General features: G+C 46.4%; 1 protein-coding gene across 1 annotated transcript in view; it reads right to left on the bottom strand.

Moving 5' to 3' along the window:
- Nucleotides 1-13146, bottom strand: part of alpha-Man-IIb (alpha-Mannosidase class II b) — a 302261-nt gene extending 289115 nt beyond the window's left edge. Inside the window, exon 1 of the mRNA XM_069316104.1 lies at nucleotides 13057-13146. Coding sequence (XP_069172205.1) covers nucleotides 13057-13140 — 84 coding nt within the window. The 5' untranslated portion in view covers nucleotides 13141-13146. The remainder of the gene's footprint in view (nucleotides 1-13056) is intronic.
- Between the last annotated feature and the right edge of the window lie 6854 nt (nucleotides 13147-20000).

Raw genomic sequence — 20000 nt, 5'->3', positions numbered from 1 at the left:
AGTTACACACACACACACACAATGATACACACACACACATGTGTGTGTGTGTGTGTGTGTGTGTGTGTGTGTGTGTGTGTGTGTGTGTGTGTGTGTGTGTGTGTGTGTGTGTGTGTGTGTGTATGTGTGTGTGTGTGCACCATTGTGTGTGCACACCAGTCCGTGTGTACACCATCTACCCTTGCTTCAGTTGCTGAAAATCATACGATAATTAAACAAAAAATAACTGTTACCTTTATTTAATGTCTCAAATGACTGCCAAGTATTTAAGATTTACTTTTCTCCTTCATAATTACCGTTCTGTTTCATAGCAATTCGATAATCAATAAAAAAAACTACGTTCAGGAAACATTGAAATTTTGACAATTTGCGAAACTTAACTCTGAAACCGCCGAGGCCACTAATGATGGTGGCCATCAGGTAAATTCAGGTAAACGTCCGCACCTCTTGTGCTGCCAAATGGTCTAAAGGTCGCTCAGAGCAGAGTAACATATTGGAAAGCAGCTATTGGGTAATCACCGTATCGTAATAAATCACCATTTATGAATGTAAACAAAGCCGCCATGATTAAGGGAAAGATGCACAGGTTTCGTAAGTGGTTACGGAAAGGTTTGATGAATCCTGGCACTGGTGTATGAAGCAGTTTGTCTTCGTAGCCTTGCGGTGCACATAGCCATCACAGCCAGGGTGATCCGGTACCAAGACCTCCCTCACAATCACCCTGCCTCACCTCACAATCACCCTGCCTCACCTCACAACCCCCCTGCCTCACCTCACAATCACCCTGCCTCACCTCACAATCACCCTGCCTCACCTCACTCAAGCTCCGGGGCGTCTCACGCCACAAGCCAGAAGACATAATATAAGAAACTGGTTGATAGATAACGGACTCCCGCGCGACTGGATAACAAACACATAACAAATGGTGACAAATTCGCTGAGATATTGGGCCCTTCTCCTGGGGGCCTCCGAGGCCACATGCAGCAGAGAAGGAGGAAGAGACGCAGAGAGAAAGGAGGAGACAGAGAGCTGTGGGTAGACACAGAACGGGAGAAGAATGTGGGTGATGGAAGGTATGGGAAAGACTGCTCCTAGGATGGAAAGGAAGAGGGGGGATGGGGAGGAGAAAGAGGCGGAGGACGGAAGACAAAAATGATCGAGAGAGTTGGAGAATGAGTTGGGAAGGAGTAAATTACGGAATGAAAGGAATGAGAGAATGCGTTTTTCAGGAGGAAGACTTGATACAGGAAGGTAAACTTGGAGGAGGAAGCTGAGAGCATGAGGAGGAGGAGGAGGAGGAGAAAGAGGAGGAGGAGGAGGAGGAGGAGGAGGAGGAGGAGGAGGAGGAGGAGGAGGAGGAGGAGGAGGAGGAGGAGGAGGAGGAGGACGAGGAGGAGGAGGAGAAGGAGAAGGAAGAGGAGGCTAAAGACTTGAAAGAGGAGGAACAGGAGGCTATAAAAACCCGAAGAAGAATGAGAATGATGACATGATACACAATATTATCACCTTCAGTTAAGCTACTGAACTTGCTACTGCAGCCGAAATAATCTATCATGGGAGTTCACCGCGGGTGTAGCCCACTCTAACACCGGGGATTCTAGAGCTCAAATATCTCATAGGCCGTGTAGCGGCTCATCTTGATCTGAGAGGCACACCCCGACTAGCCTAACACGGATTACCTTGTTCTGATCGGCTCCCCACCACACCTATCTTGTTCTGAATACCTCCAACAACGAGGCGGGGATCTTAGAAGCTTCAATTTCAGTCAAGTGTACTACTTAACAGCCTGCATCTCCGGCAATACTTAATAAATTAAGTTATATTACAGTGATTGTGAGACTGTAATGATTGGCTACTACACCACGTTGATGTATTTCAGTGACTGTTAAGTCTGTAATACTTGGCTGTTAGATTAAGTTGTTATAATTAAGTGATTGAGACAGTAAATGGCATTGACCTCCACTTGAGCACCTTCTTACATCACGAGAGATGAACTGTCATGATGTTAGATATGTGAATAGAACTGAATCCACTATTACTGTCTCGTATTGGTTGTTTAGCAAGTCTTCGGCCTTCAAACATCAACAAAACTTCTATTAACACAATACACTAATTCATAATAACACTGTTTAATAATAACACATCTTCCTAATATCTCATCTTCATCTGACAAGTGACGGAGCTAAAGCTGTATATCCACCCTAGCCCATCGTAGCCCACATGGGAGGTAAGATTCTTCCTCTCTGCTGGGACCAGGGGCGAGATTCATGAAAGCACTTACGCAAGCACTTACAAACCTGTACATTTTTCTCAATCTTTGGCGGCTTTGTTTCCAATTATTAAACAGTTAATGAGCTCCGAAGCACCAGGAGGCTGTTAATAACAATAACAACAGTTGAATGGGAAGTTTTCATGCTTGTAAACTGTTTAATAAATGTAACCAAAGCCGTCAAAGATTGAGGAAAGATGTACAGTTCGTAAGTGCTTCCGTAAGTGCTTTCGTGAATCTGGCTCCAGGAGTCTGTTCTCTGATGAGAAGATCAGTGGGAGTAGTGTGGGAATTTGAACTAGCGTTCAAGTGACCACCGGACGCGTGCCTTCTATGTCTCTGCCTTCTTTACACAAGCTTTCTGCTTATGTAAAGGTATCTCCAAGGTCGAACTATTAACCCCTTTTCCCAGGACGCAACCCACAACAGTTGACTAAACTACCGTGTACCTAAATACTGCTAGGTAAACAGCGGCATTTGGTGAGAGGAAACCGTGCTCAACCCTTTCTGTCCCGCTTGGGAATCGAACCAGGGATCCTCACTTGCGAGCCGTGAACCAAGTCACCCAGAGAGCAAGCTACGGTTGCTCACTGATATGGGAACAGAGGACCAAGCGTCCAAGAGCGTCCCAAACAATCGCAGAAGAGGTAAAGGAAACACAACAGTTAGGGAATAGAAAACGTCATCCATACTTCCCTGGAAATAAACATTCCATTCACCTGGGCTCTTGAGTAGACTCGAACCATGGAGCCCACGAGAGTGAGGTGGGCTCCACAGTTCCGACCACACTAATAATTAGTTCGGATAATAACTTTCCTTATTAAGACTATTCATAGCCCAGTCGACAGAGCGTGTATCGTAAAAATATTAAATTTGAAAAGTACTTGAATATCCCTTACAATTTCACATTAGAGATAACCAAGGCCTAATAATGCAATATAGTTATAACTATATAATATGATGTGTTTAGGAAAGCAGACTACTACTGCAACCGTAATATGCTTTCAGACCATCACAATTACTTCGATAACTATCCAGGGGGAGAGAGATAGAGAGAGAGAGAGAGAGAGAGAGAGAGAGAGAGAGAGAGAGAGAGAGAGAGAGAGAGAGAGAGAGAGAGAGAGAGAGAGAGAGAGAGAGAGAGAGAGAAAGAGAGAGAGAGAGAGAAAGAGAGAGAGAGAGAGAGAAAGAGAGAGAGAGAGAGAGAGAGAGAGAGAGAGAGAGAGAGAGAGAGAGAGAGAGAGAGAGAGAGAGAGAGAGAGAGAGAGAGAGAGAGAGAGAGAGAGAGAGACAGAGAGAGAGAGAGAGGATGAAGGAGTGACTACCACGTCTCACCATTACGACAACAAGGGAAGACCAATTACCCAGCTGAGGGGATCAATGGGTCCTAGTGAGAGGCAGCAACACACACACACACACACTAGACACACGTGTCACACCCCTTAAGTTGCCGTGTGATGCAGGCGACGGAGAGGCAGGAAGGAAGAGACAGGGGAGGCAGGAGAGGCAGGGGAAACAGGGGAGGCAGGAGAGGCAGGGGAAACAGGGGAGGCAGGAGAGGCAGGGAAGGCAGGGTAGGCAGGGAAGGCATGGAGCAAGAGAAAGGCAAGGGGAGTTCTGGGAGCAGAGGAGGTAGTTACGTGGGAGTTTCTGGAGGTGATGCTAAAGGTAATGGAGACAAGGAGGGCTGAAGATAGTGTTAAAGATGGTGATGAAGATGGTGCTACCTATCAACACACGTCTTAGATATTTATTAAGGTAAGCACGCTGGTGGGAAGACTATGTAGACAATTGTTAGGTACGTATGTACATAGTAGATATGTAAGTAGGTAGCTAGGTACATAGGGAGGTACGTAAGCAGGTGTACAGGTAGGTAGGTTGACTGACAGGTAGGTAGGTTGACTGACAGGTAGATAGGTTGACTGTCAGGTAGATGGGTTGACTGACAGGTAGATAGGTTACCTGACAAGTAGATAGGCTGACTGACAGGTAGATAGGTTACCTGACAGGTAGATAGGTTGACTGATAGGTAGATAGGTTGACTGACAGGTAAATAGGTTGACTGACAGACAGATAGGCTGACTGACAGGTAAATAGGTTGACTGACAGAGAGATAGGTTGACTGATAGATAAATAGGTTAACTGACAGATAGATAGGTAAACAAATGAATAATAATTCATTGCGTCGGAGGACAGGCAGCCAATATATATACACAAATTCGCTGTATACATTTCGACATATAATACATGTTAGGCTTATATTGAGGTCCCTCCCCTCCCCTTCCCCCCCCCACAAAGGTCTACATACTAACCCTTCCCAGGAGGCAACCCCCCCCCCTCCCCCACAATAAGCTAACTAACTCCTGAGTACCTATTTCCTGCTAGGTGAACAGATACATTATGTGCTAGGAAACGCGCCCAACCATTTCTGACCCTTCCGAGATTCGAACTCTGAATTCACGAGTGTGAGTCGAGAATGAACCCAACTGTGCTATCGGATACAGTCACAATATAGTAAGCAGAGTTACAATAGAATACGATATGGTCATAATAGAGATAGCTTAGTCATAGTCACTAAAGAGATAGCTTAATCATACCTCTGAGAGACAGACATGCTGTGCCATATCTGCGGTTCCTGTCAAGATAAAAACACACAAATCACATAAAAACACAGAAAAATGAATAAATCTCACTGTTTTTTCATACAAATATGTGTGGAAAACACAGAATATATGCGAGGCAATGGCAGATGTGAGGGAGAGGAGGGGGGAAAGAGGGGAGAGAGGGGAAAGCGAAGATGGAGGGAGAGGAGGGAAGATGGAGGAAAGGGAAGAGGGGGAAAAGAGCGATGGAAGGAGAAAACAGAATAGAAGAATAATACCGCGATGGAGAAGCTCTTCAAGGAAGGCCAGCCAGACAGCTAGATAAAGACCCCCACAAATTTACGAGCCAGCCAGTCAGCTAGCTAGCCAGCCAGCCAACCAGCTAGCGAGCTAGCCAGCCAGCTAGCCAGCCAGCTAGCCAGCCAGCTAGCCAGCCAGCTAGCCAGCCAGCCAACCAGCTAGCGAGCTAGCCAGCCAGCTAGCCAGCCAGCTAGCCAGCCAGCTAGCCAGCCAGCCAACCAGCTAGCGAGCTAGCCAGCCAGCTAGCCAGCCAGCTAGCCAGCCAGCCAGAGCGCATACCCCAACCAGGACATCTTCCGCCCGTGGACACCCGCGCCTGCCGGAGACCCACACGCACAACACTACTCCCGGGAGGGGGGGGGGGGGGGGGACACGGAAAGCCGTGACGCCAGGACACGGACGACGACAAATATGCACTCACGAACGGCTCAAGACGAATCAGCAGTGGACCGCAAGCCCATATGGACCACCCTCTCAGTCTGATTTACAGTGAACCGCGAAGACATGGAGGGGAAAGCCTTACAGTCTGATTTACAAATACAGGAGCTATGTTAGAGGCACCTGATCTGCCCACACTGGGCCAGACCCAATATGTCAGCATCCTAAAAGTTGTACTAGTGGTTGCAGTGGCTACGGGCCTCGTTGCCTGGTGGATAGCGCGCAGGACTCGTAATTCTGTGGCGCGGGTTCGATTCCCGCACGAGGCAGAAACAAATGGGCAAAGTTTCTTTCACCCTGAATGCCCCTGTTACCTAGCAGTAAATAGGTACCTGGGAGTTAGTCAGCTGTCACGGGTTGCTTCCTGGGGGTGGAGGCCTGGTCGAGGACCGGGCCGCGGGGACACTAAAGCCCCGAAATCATCTCAAGATAACCTCAAGATAATCTCAAGGTAGTGGTGGTGGAACTAGTAGGTGGTGGTGGTGGTGGTAGTAGTAATAGTAGGTGATGGTGGTGGTAGCATTAAAGATAGTTGTAGTAAGATCAGGAGTTGCATGTCTTCTTTCCTGATTAATTTCCCGCATATGTAAGTATACATATGATGCAGTACATATGTATACTTACATAAATGTAGATACATAAATGCAGTAAGTATGAGTATACACCAAATGGAAGGGATACGAGGAGAGGATAGGAGCTGGTATATGAGGAAGAGGCGAAAGAATTGTGTCCAACCACTTGCACCATCGGGGATCGAACGCCGACCCTGCAAGAAAAGCCAGGTCGTAGCTGTACCGTTCAGTCCAAGTAACTGTACTTACAAAACCGTAATATCAACTTATCTGCTCATCTCATACACCTCGCATCACTCAACGAAGCTCGTAGTTAAAAACTCGCCATGTATTTCCGAAACCGGTACATCTTTCATCAATCATAACACCTCTATTTACATTTATAGAACAGTATGAGCTTGTAATTTCACAACGCAAGATTATTATTACCATAAACAACCTCTCACTGCTATACTGAGCTCATAAACAGTTAAATAAATGTAAACAAAGTCGCCATGTTTGAGGGAAGATGTACAGGTTTCGTAAGCTAGTTCCGTGAATCCTCGATGAATCCTAGCCCCTGGGAGGGCGAGAAGTTCCTGCAGGAAGTGTTGGACCCAGCGTGCCGTAATGGCTAGGCGGGCCTGGCCGCCACTCCCAGCAACCGCCTTACGGATTAAGATATCGCAAGACATAGCCTCTCCTGAGGCAGAGCTCAGGGAGCAGAACGCCCAGCACCAACGCCGGGTATACTGCAGGTATACTGCAGGTATACTGCAGGTATAAGCAAGGGATATACTGCAGGTAAACCCAATAAGCCGAAGGAAGCAGGAGCATGAAGAGACACCAAGATCATTGTTGTTGCCAGGCTTGTCACCAGCCCAGAGACCCCAGCCAGGCTTGTCACCAGCCCAGAGACCCCAGCCAGGCTTGTCACCAGCCTAGAGACCCCAGCCAGGCTTGTCACCAGCCCAGAGACCCCAGCCAGGCTTGTCACCAGCCCAGAGACCCCAGCCAGGCTTGTCACCAGCCCAGAGACCCCAGCCAGGCTTGTCACCAGCCCAGAGACCCCAGCCAGGCTTGTCACCAGCCCAGAGACCCCAGCCAGGCTTGTCACCAGCCCAGAGACCCCAGCCGGGCTTGTCACCCACCCAGAGACCCCAGCCGGGCTTGTCACCAGCCCAGAGACCCCAGCCAGGCTTGTCACCAGCCCAGAGACCCCAGCCGGGCTTGTCACCCGCCCAGAGACCCCAGCCGGGCTTGTCACCAGCCCAGAGACCCCAGCCAGGCTTGTCACCAGCCCAGAGACCCCAGCCAGGCTTGTCACCAGCCTAGAGACCCCAGCCAGGCTTGTCACCAGCCCGGCTTGTCACCAGCCCAGAGACCCCAGCCAGGCTTGTCACCAGCCCAGAGACCCCAGCCAGGCTTGTCACCAGCCTAGAGACCCCAGCCAGGCTTGTCACCGGCCCAGAGACCCCAGCCAGGCTTGTCACCGGCCCAGAGACCCCAGCCAGGCTTGTCACCAGCCCAGAGACCCCAGCCAGGCTTGTCACCAGCCCAGAGACCCCAGCCAGGCTTGTCACCAGCCCAGAGACCCCAGCCAGGCTTGTCACCAGCCCAGAGACCCCAGCCAGGCTTGTCACCAGCCCAGAGACCCCAGCCAGGCTTGTCACCAGCCCAAAGACCCCAGCCAGGCTTGTCACCAGCCCAGAGACCCCAGCCAGGCTTGTCACCAGCCCAGAGACCCCAGCCAGGCTTGTCACCAGCCCAGAGACCCCAGCCAGGCTTGTCACCAGCCCAGAGACCCCAGCCAGGCTTGTCACCAGCCCAGAGACCCCAGCCAGGCTTGTCACCAGCCCAGAGACCCCAGCCAGGCTTGTCACCAGCCCAGAGACCCCAGCCAGGCTTGTCACCAGCCCAGAGACCCCAGCCAGGCTTGTCACCAGCCCAGAGACCCCAGCCAGACTTGTCACCAGCCCAGAGACCCCAGCCAGACTTGTCACCAGCCCAGAGACCCCAGCCAGACTTGTCACCAGCCCAGAGACCCCAGCCAGACTTGTCACCAGCCCAGAGACCCCAGCCAGGCTTGTCACCAGCCTACAGCCCTGGGAGCACCAAGACGGAGTGTCCCGTGAGAGCATTATGTTAGAGCCACGTCGGGGCCAGGCGAGGGCGAGCGAGCGTTGATCCGACCCATCGAGGGGCCCCTGTAAATTATGCCCGAGGAGGGGCAGTGGCCCCGGGGTGACAGGGGGCTGGTCAGGGCAGGGAAGGGTAGGAGGAGAGGGCAGGGAAGGCAAGAGGGAGGGCAGGGAAGGCAAGAGGGAGGGGCAGGGAAGGCAAGAGAAGGGCAGAGCCACTCTGTAAAAAAAATGCAGTTTTTTGCCTAACCAGAAACGTACAAACCCAAGCACCCCACCTAACTCATCGAGGGTGATTCACGGAAAACGTTAATAATACGGTGCCTTAACTTGCAATAATATGATGCATTTGTAACGGATGGGTTGATTCCGTTAAAAAGGCGACGTATTAGAGGACAAGTCGATCACACAGCCAATGAGCTCAAGTGCTAATAAACTGGACAATGTATCCCTTGCGCTAAGTGACGAGTGTAAACACAGTAGTAAGTGTATCCTTGGCCCAAGTGGGATACAAGTGTATATCAAACTGGGAGCAACTGCAGCTAGCAGCCTGGTTGACCAGACCACCAAGTAGGAGGCCTAGACAGAGACCGGGCCGCGGGGACGTTGATCCTCGGAGGTAAACACGTTCAAGCCTGCGCTAAGCCCAGCCCATCCCCCGGTAAGCTCTTCAGAACTAAAGCCCATTGTCCGGAACTGAATTATTTTATTGCAGTGCACAAAAGGGCGCGGAATTCTGCATTCGTATTTACTTATTCATTTATTCATTTAGATTTAAATTCCGTTTACGGCCTTCATCTCACAATTATACACGGCGTTGCGAAACGCATCACTCGACTTAAATCATCAAACAATCGTAATTACAACCCAATACAATGGGTTGTAGTTAAGATTGTTAGATAAATACCCAATACATTGGGTATTTAAAATGCCTTAATCCTTTATGTTGCTAAAATCGTCATATGCTTTTGTTTTATCATTTTCCATATTAATAATTTTAGCCAGGCGCTTCCCGGTGTAATACTTTTGACTACCTGTCGGCCGGTCGGCCGAGTGGACAGCACGCTGGACTTGTGATCCTGTGGTCCTGGGTTCGATTCCAGGCGCCGGCGAGAAACAATGGGCAGAGTTTCTTTCACCCTATGCCCCCTGTTACCTAGCAGTAAAATAGGTACCTGGGTGTTAGTCAGCTGTCACGGGCTGCTTCCTGGGGGTGGAGGCCTGGTCGAGGACCGGGCCGCGGGGTCACTAAAGCCCCGAAATCATCTCAAGATAACCTGCGCCGTTTAGGGGTTAAAGTAATCACTCTTCGCATTATAAACATTTATTACAAAATTTAATAAATTTCCCGATGTTCACTCATTCATCCTCTACAGTCGTAATGCCTTGGCGCATTCTCCTCATCGTTCAATTCCCTTTACTCGTCTCCCAATCACCATAAAGACATCCGTCATTCGACTGTTCCTTCTTGGACCTGGGGCTGTATTGTATCTTATAGGTCAGACACTCAGAATGTGCTCTCCCGCGAGCCACTCAGGTTGTGTTGACTAAACAACCCGTTCTCTTAAAAATAACGTCACTTTTGACTCGTATGCGCACTATGGCCAAATTTGGACGTAATTTGAAATAAAATCGACTCACAAAAGTGACGTACTGTTCCGTTTTCTGTTTGAGTCGTCCGGCCGACTCTGTAAGGTTAGAATAGACGACTTTGAATTCACGTTTTTCATAACGTTTTGAAACTTTATGAGAATTTCCTGCCCACCTAACCTATCAGAGGACCCTTAACTTACTGTTGTTGAAAAAAAAAATCCCAAATTTATTTTCATTTTTTTTCATTTTTAAATTACGTCCAAATTCGGTTATACGGGTAATCGGCCCAAAGCGACGTTCTTTTTAAGAGGACAGGTTGATTAAAGAGGGCGACGACAGCCATTCAGGTCACGACAGACACCTGGATAGTTTAGGGACCTCAGGGAGCCAAGAAGAATCAATTCAGTCATTCTTGACTACCTTCATTTTTTTTTTTTTTTTTGAGATATATACAGGAGTTGTTACATTCTTGTACAGCCACTAGTACGCGTAGCGTTTCGGGCAGGTCCCTGGAATACGATTCCCGCCGCGAAGAATCCTTGTTACAACCAAGTACACATTTTACTGTTGAGTTAAACAGAGGCTACAGTTAAGGATTTGCGCCCAGTAAATCCTCCCCGGCCAGGATACGAACCCATGACAAAGCGCTCGCGGAACGCCAGGCGAGTGTCTTACCACTGCACCACGGAGACTGATAAAGTCTCCGTGGACAAATTCACCATCATTAAGCAGTAAGAAGCACTGACTTGGCACTCACCTGTGGCACAAGGTCGAGGCGCGGGCTTACAGAGGTCACTATGGTAACGACAAAGATGTTAATTACCGCGTTGAAGCTTTTTAATATTAATATATTTCCTACCATAGACGTATATTAAATCAACAGCGTATATTGTACTTCTGGTCTTTAATAAAAGCGTATACTTGTATTTCCGCGTCAAGTCATGCTATTCAACACATTAAAATTACACTGAAATATCGTAGCATATTGTTACATGAACAAATCCACAAGGGCCGTGATGAGGGTTCGAACCTAAGCACGGGATGTTCCCAGCTGCGTCTTAGTCGACTGCGCCACGACATGGTTAAAAGAATTGCAACTCGAACCCTCATCACTTGTGGATTTGTTCATTTGATATATCACGTTATTGTGATTTCTGCGTGTATATTGTTACACATCTGGTGATTGTAGAGACCATAAGCGTAGACATATGATCACATCTCTGCTGATTGTACAGACCCCAAACGTACAATCACCAGCAACTATAATCTCCCTTGATTAAAATATGAGTAATGCGTGCCAGGTTTGTCTGGCAATATATTGATTCTTCAGGCTGTTACTTGTTGCAGTTAGTAACACAAGCCCCCCCCCCCACTTATCAAACATTTTTCACTAATCATCACCAAGTATTTTATTGATTTAAGCCTCTTAGAAATCCTTTAAAACCGTATCTCAAGCTTTCTGGTAATTCATCTGCTTTTAAACCAAACTTCTTCATAATTCATCCCCCATCATCCCAAACTTCTTCATAATTCCTCCTCATTATTCCAAACTTCTTCATAATTCATCCCCCATTATCCCAAACTTCCTTATAATTCAGCTTCATTAATTCAACCTTCCTGACAATTCATCCCTATTAACTCAAGCTTCGATATTTTATTTTCCTTTATTTGGGCTAAAGCTTACTGATAAGTCATGGAATTAAAATTCATTCCAATCATTATTTCCCCGTGTAATTTGTCTTACAGGAGGAGGGAGGAGAGAAGCTTGACAAAGCGATAGGGTATCTTACTAGCCAAGTTTTGATTGATGATACTTTGGCAAGAGAGAGAGAGAGAGAGAGAGAGAGAGAGAGAGAGAGAGAGAGAGAGAGAGAGAGAGAGAAAGAGAGAGAGAAAGAGAGAGAGAAAGAGAGAGAGAGAGAGAGAGAGAGAGAGAGAGAGAGAGAGAGAGAGAGAGAGAGAGAGAGAGAGAGAGAGAGAGAGAGAGAGAGAGAGAGAGAAAGATATGAAGACATGGTTACAAGGAAACAGTCGGAAATGGATATAAACTCCACTTGGATAGTTGACCAGACCACACACAAGAAGGTGAAGGGACGACGACGTTTCGGTCCGTCCTGGACCATTCTCAAGTCGAGAATGTCTTCCACTTGGATAGAACACTTTGTTTAGGCCCCGTCCCTTCAGCACGGCCACGGACACGCTCCTAAACCCCGCGCCCACGCTTGTACCCCCCCCCCCCCCCCCCGCCCACGCCCGTATCCCACCCACGCCCACTGCCATAGACGTTCTCCCTCATAAAACAATCAACACAGAAAAGAAACCGAAATAGGAAAATGAAGTGAAGGGAGGCGAGAGCGTCTTAGATCAAGCCCAGCCTCTTGAGCTGGTTTATGGCTCACTTCAGGCTTCACTTCCAGCCCTTTCCAGAGCCAATTTACCCTCAAGTATTCCAGTCCGTAAATCCTAATTCCTTACCTAATGATCCGCCGGATACTCGCCGTTAAGTCTTGGAGAGCTGCGCAAATTCTTGAGTGGCGTGGCAGCCGACAGGTTGAGCAGAACCCATTGTTCACCCACTCTACCATAACACCCCCCCCCCACCCCATCCCCCCAATTTAAAACCGTACACAAACTACTAACATATTAAAACTCCCGTAAAAGCACCTGTCCTACACCAATTCTTCACGTAAAAGCCCCCTATCCTACACTAATTCTTCACGTAATAGCCCCTATCCTACACCAATTCTTCACGTAAAAGCCCCCTATCCTACACTAATTCTTCACGTAATAGCCCCTATCCTACACCAATTCTTCACGTAAAAGCATCTATCCTACACCAATTCTTCACGTAATAGCCCCCCCTATCCCAACCTCTCACCTTAACACCATCCTCCTTAATGACATATTTTTGCTTGAACTCCCGGATGACTTATCTCCAGATTCGTAAACACATCTCATCTCTGCACTGAGAGAATGCTGAGGTTCCTGCCTTTCCCAATACACTAAGTGAGAGAATGCCTACATTCCTACCTTTCCCAATACACTGAGTGAGAGAATGCCTACATTCCTACCTTTCCCAATACACTGAGACAGAGAATGCTTACCTTTCTACCTTTCCCCAATACACTGAGTGAGAGAAAAAAAGGGAGCTGAGCGCTTACCTTGAGTGGCAGCTTTTTCCACTTGGCCCTCCGCTTGAGGTATCGCTTCTCGAAGTTGGTGTCCCAGAATTCCTTGCCCCTCATCCAGGCAGGCTGTGGGAGGAGATGAACTACTATTAGTAACCAGCGCCGGGGGATACATGGACAATATGGGGGCACAAAAAAAAGGAACAATAATCCTGTAGAATTGGGAATTAGATCAATATATTAGCCTAGAACAATGGTTTGTGTCGCTAATACGTAATAAAAATATATTTACTGTTTCTCACCAATAGCCTATATACCTGCTTCAGTTAGAATGACTTTTGTGATAGTGAAATGTGGCGATGTGGTACCGTAGAGTTTAACTTGACTGAGTGGTCATAAGATAATGTGTCTACACCGACGGCTCAGTCCAGTCTTCTACTGGACGGACTGCAGCGGCATGTAGGTTCTATAGAAATAATATTTGCACAAAGTCTGTCAGTGTCAGGCTAAACAACTGGCTGACCTCCACACAAGCAGAACTAGCAGCATTACATTTAGCAACCAGCACATTAAAAAATATTGGAGGAGGAATAATATTCTGCGATTCAAAGTCTGCTCTTCAAGCAATCGAAAACTTCTCTTGGAAGATCGACAGCAAGAACCTCATACTCCCAATTATAAATGACCTAATTGATGCACAGAGTAAAGGGTCTCGAATTTCCTTTGTATGGATACCTTCACACATAAATATAACCCATCATAATGAGACAGACATTGCAGCCAAATTAGCGTGTAACAAGTTTGAAGTTGAATTAGATCTAGGTATCCCTATCTCTGCTGTCAAAACTGTATTGGTCCAAACATTCAGATCTGATAGGAAAGAACTTACTGACTCCCAACGACCTGAAAGTACTAGTATAAAAAGCTATGATTTGTTCAGATCTGAAACCTACATCTATGGACAGCACAAAACGTCCACTAGACTGTGCGACACAGTGGTTGCAAGGATCAGGTTGGGTTACCGTTACCTGTGGCAGGTGGCTGCAGGTGACGGGTCTCCCAATCCTGAGCACTCCAGTTGCAAACTCTGTGAGCAGGAACTACGGCATGATCTCCCGCACTACATCACTGAATGCCCAATTATTAGACCTTTCAGACCAGTTGGCATGAGGTACCTGGAGCTTTGCAATTACTTTATTCACTCTCGTATTCTTGAAGATATCCTCACAGTATACCCAAAATTTGCCAGTGCAGGCTATTAAACACATGACTCTGTATGACTAACCATCCTGCGAGATGGGGACTTGTATTACCACTGCTACCTTATTCAATCTTGTGTTGTTGATATCCTCAAAATGCATCCGGAGTCTGCCAGTGCAGACCGCTAATCACATGCCTCTGTATGACTAACCATCCTGTGTGATGGGGATTTTATAGCATCACCTAGTTAGTTTTTTTTGACACACTGTACTCCACTTCATATAGTCTAGGGTAGCTGCACTAATGCAGATGTACCTAATATGTTAATAAAAAAAAAAAAAAAAAAGATAATGAGAAGACCGCTTATCACATGCCTCTGTATGACTAACCATCCTGTGTGATGGGGATTTTATAGCATCACCTAGTTAGCTTTTTTGACACACTGTACTCCACTTCATATAGTCTAGGGTAGCTGCACTAATGCAGATGTACCTCATAACTTAATAAAAAAAAAAAAAAAAAAAAAAAAGATAATGAGAATCTTGCTCTACTCAAAGCTGTCACTCTTGAAACAATTGCCTCCTCCATCGAGAGTCTAAGATCTCACGAGCACTGTGTCTACACCGACGGCTCAGTCCAGTCTTCTACTGGACGGACTGCAGCGGCATGTAGGTTTTATAGAAATAATATATGCACAAAGACTGTCAGTGTCAGGTTAAACAACTGGCTGACCTCCACACAAGCAGAACTAGCAGCATTACATTTAGCAACCAGCACATTAAAAAACATTGGAGGAGGAATAATATTCTGCGATTCAAAGTCTGCTCTTCAAGCAATCGAAAACTTCTCTTGGAAGATCGACAGCAAGAACCTCATACTCCCAATTATAAATGACCTAATTGATGCACAGAGTAAAGGGTCTCGAATCTCCTTTGTATGGATACCTTCACACATAAATATAACCCATCATAATGAGACAGACATTGCAGCCAAATTAGCGTGTAACAAGTTTGAAGTTGAATTAGATCTAGGTATCCCCATCTCTGCTGTCAAAACTGTATTGGTCCAAACATTCAGATCTGATAGGAAAGAACTTACTGACTCCCAACGACCTGAAAGTACTAGTATAAAAAGCTATGATTTGTTCAGATCTGAAACCTACATCTATGGACAGCACAAAACGTCCACTAGACTGTGCGACACAGTGGTTGCAAGGATCAGGTTGGGTTACCGTTACCTGTGGCAGGTGGCTGCAGGTGACGGGTCTCCCAATCCTGAGCACTCCAGTTGCAAACTCTGTGAGCAGGAACTACGGCATGATCTCCCGCACTACATCACTGAATGCCCAGTTATTAGACCTTTCAGACCAGTTGGCATGAGGTACCTGGAGCTTTGCAATTACTTTATTCACTCTCGTATTCTTGAAGATATCCTCACAGTATACCCAAAATTTGTCAGTGCAGGCTATTAAACACATGGCCCTGTATGACTAACCATCCTGCGAGATGGGGACTTGTATTACCACTGCTACCTTATTCAATCTTGTGTTGATGATATCCTCAAAATACATCCGGAGTCTGCCAGTGCAGACTGCCCATCACATGCCTCTGTATGACTAACCATCCTGTGTGATGGGGGATTTTTTAGCATCACCTAGTTAGCTTTTTTGACACACTGTACTCCACTTCATATAGTCTAGGGCAGCTGCACTAATGCACATGTACCTCAGTGTGTTAATAAAAAAAAATGGTAAAGATGGCAGGCCGCGTAAAAAGCAAGAAGAAATGTCCAATAAATACAAAAAAACATACTATTCAGGTGCTGATGGTAATCGTAGTAATACTAATAATAATAATAATAATAATAATAATAATAATAATAATAATAATATTAAAATAATAATAATTATGGCTGGTATATGAGTTACGTCTGAGTATATGTATACAAAAACTTGACACGAAGGTAATCGGGTTTACACACACACACACACACACACACACACACACACACACACACACACACACACACACACACACACACACACACACACACGCACACACACACACACACACACACACACACACACACACACACACACACACACACACACACACTTACAAAGTTAAAAGTGCGACTTTGAACTGTATAACAACGAACAAATGAGATTGATAACACCATTAGTGAACAACAGCCATAGAGGAAAGACAGATGAACAAGACATTAAATATTGAAAGAAGTGTTTTTACAGCACCGGGGCAGCCAGACGCACGACTAAGGCAGCTATAAGGGGGGAGAAAATATCGTACTGCTCACCTACAGTGCCACCAGGTAAGGGCACTCGCTCAAGTCTTTGCTAATTTACCTCCATGAGTTAATGTAACGGGCGGTATAAAAACATGGTAGAGGGTAGGGAGTGAACAAAGAGAGAGGAGGGAGAATGACGGATAAACAGGAATGAGGAGAAAGCCGGTAATATAGAAGAAATGATGACAAATATAAGAAGGTATTAACAGGAAATTTATACAAGTGAATGTCAGGTCTCATTTTTTTAGGGGGGCATAGTGGACTACGTCCACGACTCATAATCGATGGACTCTGGTTCAATCCCCGTGCAGGACGGGCACGTTTTTTTTTTCATCTGATGCCGCTGTTCACCAAGTAGTAAAGCGTTACTCAGGAGTTACATAACTGTCGTTGGTTGCATCGTGGCACAGGTCAATTAAACTGACCAAGGCGGACCTCGATAAGCCTGATTGCAGGTGTGTAACTGATTAGTCCACGTGTACACCTGGTTAGTCCAGTTATACACCTGCTCAATCCAGTTCTACACCTGTTCAATCCAGCTGTACACCTGCTCAGTTCAACTGTGCATCTGTTGAGTGTGGCTATATTTTTAACTAACTAATTTTTAATTATCACTCAAGTTTAACCTAACTTGACTGATAGATCAGTCTGGCTGTACATCTGTTCGCTCCAGCCAGACTTCTCATGATTTGTACAAGTTGATACGAGTAGGCCACTACGGGCTCACCACAGACCGTGCTACTTGGAACTTTTTGCTCCAGGTAGCGAATTTTAAACAACAACAAATGATACGAGTAAAGTTCCTGCTTGGCGCTAAAACTGCTTCTTGAAAGCATCTTAAAATATTTTGGAGCACAAATTATATTTAATAAAAGGAGGATTATTATTCAGCTATATGAGGCGGATTAGGGCTATAAGAGAAGAATTAAGAATATCAGGGGAGGATTTAGGACTATAAGAGGAGGATTTAGGGTTATTAGAAGAGGATTTAGGGTTATAAGGGGAGGATTTAGGACTATAAGAGGAGGATTTAGGGTTATAAGAGGAGGAGGATTTAGGGTTATAAGAGGATGATTTAAGGTTATAAGAGGAGGATTTAGGGTTATATGAGGAGGATTTAGGGTTATAAGAGGAGGATTTAGGGTTGTAAGAGGAGGATTTAAGGCTATAAGAGGAGGATTTACGGTTATAAGAGGAGGAGTTTAAGGCTATAAGACGAAGATTTAAGGCTATAAGAGGAGGATTTAGGGTTATAAGAGGAGGATTTAAGGCTATAAGAGGAGGATTTAAGGCTATAAGAGGAGGATTTAAGGCTATAAGAGGAGGATTTAAGGCTATAAGAGGAAGATTTAAGGCTATAAGAGGAGGATTTAGGGTTATAAGAGGAGGATTTAAGGCTATAAGAGGAGGATTTAAGGCTATAAAAGGAGGATTTAAGGCTATAAGAGGAGGATTTAAGGCTATAAGAGGAAGATTTAAGGCTATAAGAGGAGGATTTAGGGTTATAAGAGGAGGATTTAAGGCTATAAATGGAGGATTTAGGGTTATAAGAGGAGGATTTAAGGCTATAAGAGGAGGATTTAAGGCTATAAGAGGAGGATTTAGGGTTATAAGAGGAGGATTTAGGGTTATAAGAGGAGGATTTAAGGCTATAAGAGGACGATTTAAGGCTATAAGAGGAGGATTTAAGGCTATAAGAGGAGGATTTAAGGCTATTAAAGGAGGATTTAAGGCTATAAGAGGAGGATTTAAGGCTATTAAAGAAGGATTTAAGGCTATAAGAAGAGGATTTTGGGTTATAAGAGGAGGATTTTAGACTACGTGTTTAAATAAGTGAACGAACACGAATACATGAAATACAGGAATACGGGACGAAGAGGACAGGGACACGAATGAAACAATTAAAAACTTTACATGTCAACAACAGAAACTAGCCGGGGGGGGGGGGAGAGGCGCCCCCTATGACCCACAGAGGCAAGGTTAGGGGGGGGGGGCTGGAGCGGGGGGACGCGGGGACGGGGGGGGGGGGAAGGGAAGGGGTATGCAAGATCTGGAGACTGACACCTTACCCCAGAAGCTAGGTCCCCAGTACCCAGTACCTTACCCCCAGTACCCAGTACCTTACCCCAGTACCCAGTACTTTACCCCAGTACCCAGTACCTTACCCCAGTACCCAGTACTTTACCCCAGTACCCAGTACTTTACCCCAGTACCTTACCCCCAGTACCCAGTACCTTACCCCAGTACCTTACCCCAGTACCCAGAACCTTACCCCAGTACCCAGTACCTTACCCCAGTACCCAGTACCTTACCCCAGTATCTATAGAGCCTTTCACTGGCCTAATACTACTGCGGTTACCCACTGTACATCCCTCCCCTCCCTCCCTTCCCCTCCCCCACCCCCCTCCGCCTCTTCCCCACCTTCTCTGTGCACATTTCCTTCCTCATTTCTACATCCCCTTAGTTTTCCTCTCCCCCATTACCTCCCTCTTCTCCACCACTACCCCCCTTTCCCTTACTGTGCATATTTTCATTGCAATACTCTCCCTCCCTATCCTGTCCTCATATCCCAACTACTATCCAGTCCTGATAGATCATCCAAATGCTGTACAAACATAAAAGTTTAGCTCCTCACGATAATTACCTTATCCCCTGGCACAGTGCTACTCCTATCAACCCTCCAAACACAAGTGACACTCCAAACCCAAGCGGTTGGGCACCATTTCTTCCCCCCCGTTCCATCCTAAATCCTTATTCTGACCCCCTTCCCCAGTGCTATAAAGTAGTAATGGCTTGACGCTTTCCCTTGATAATTCCCTCCAAACCTTGAACCTCCAAAACACTTCCCTCCCTTTGAGGTCCCCAGACAATACTCCAAATTATCCCCCATATGACGTTACTCTACATTGCTCTCCCTAACCTCCCTCTTTTTTTTTCCCTCAATTCCCTACAAAACTCCCCTACTTTCCCTCCAAGAGCTGCATGTGTCTTTACTTTACTAAATACTGCTCAGGTAGAGCGATTCCTGTCATTCTCGCAGCCTGTCAGTCGACGTAGGCAGCTGTTCAGCTGCTCTTCTACGTCCTCTTCCTGCTCCTGCTGCTGCTGTTGCTGCTGCTGTTCGTCCTGCTGCTGCTGTTGTTGCTGCTGCTGCTGCTGTTCGTCCTGCTCACTAGCCTATCCCACCTTTACCCTCTTCTACAACCCTTGCTCTACTAAATACACAAGCCCTGGCAGTTCCTTCTTACCCCGGAGCGGAGACTCACCCTTGCTCACCTAATTATGTGAACACACACACATTCACGCACACACATTCACGCACACACACACACACACACACACACACACACACACACACACACACACACACACACACACACACACACACACACACACACACAACACAGACGAAATGTTCACACGGAATAGTAACAGAACGAGAGGACATGGATGGAAGCTTGAAACTCAGATGA

This window comes from Procambarus clarkii, chromosome 82, assembly GCF_040958095.1.
Source record: "Procambarus clarkii isolate CNS0578487 chromosome 82, FALCON_Pclarkii_2.0, whole genome shotgun sequence".
In the NCBI taxonomy this organism is placed as follows: domain Eukaryota; kingdom Metazoa; phylum Arthropoda; class Malacostraca; order Decapoda; family Cambaridae; genus Procambarus; species Procambarus clarkii.
This window is presented reverse-complemented; position numbering and strand designations above follow the sequence as displayed.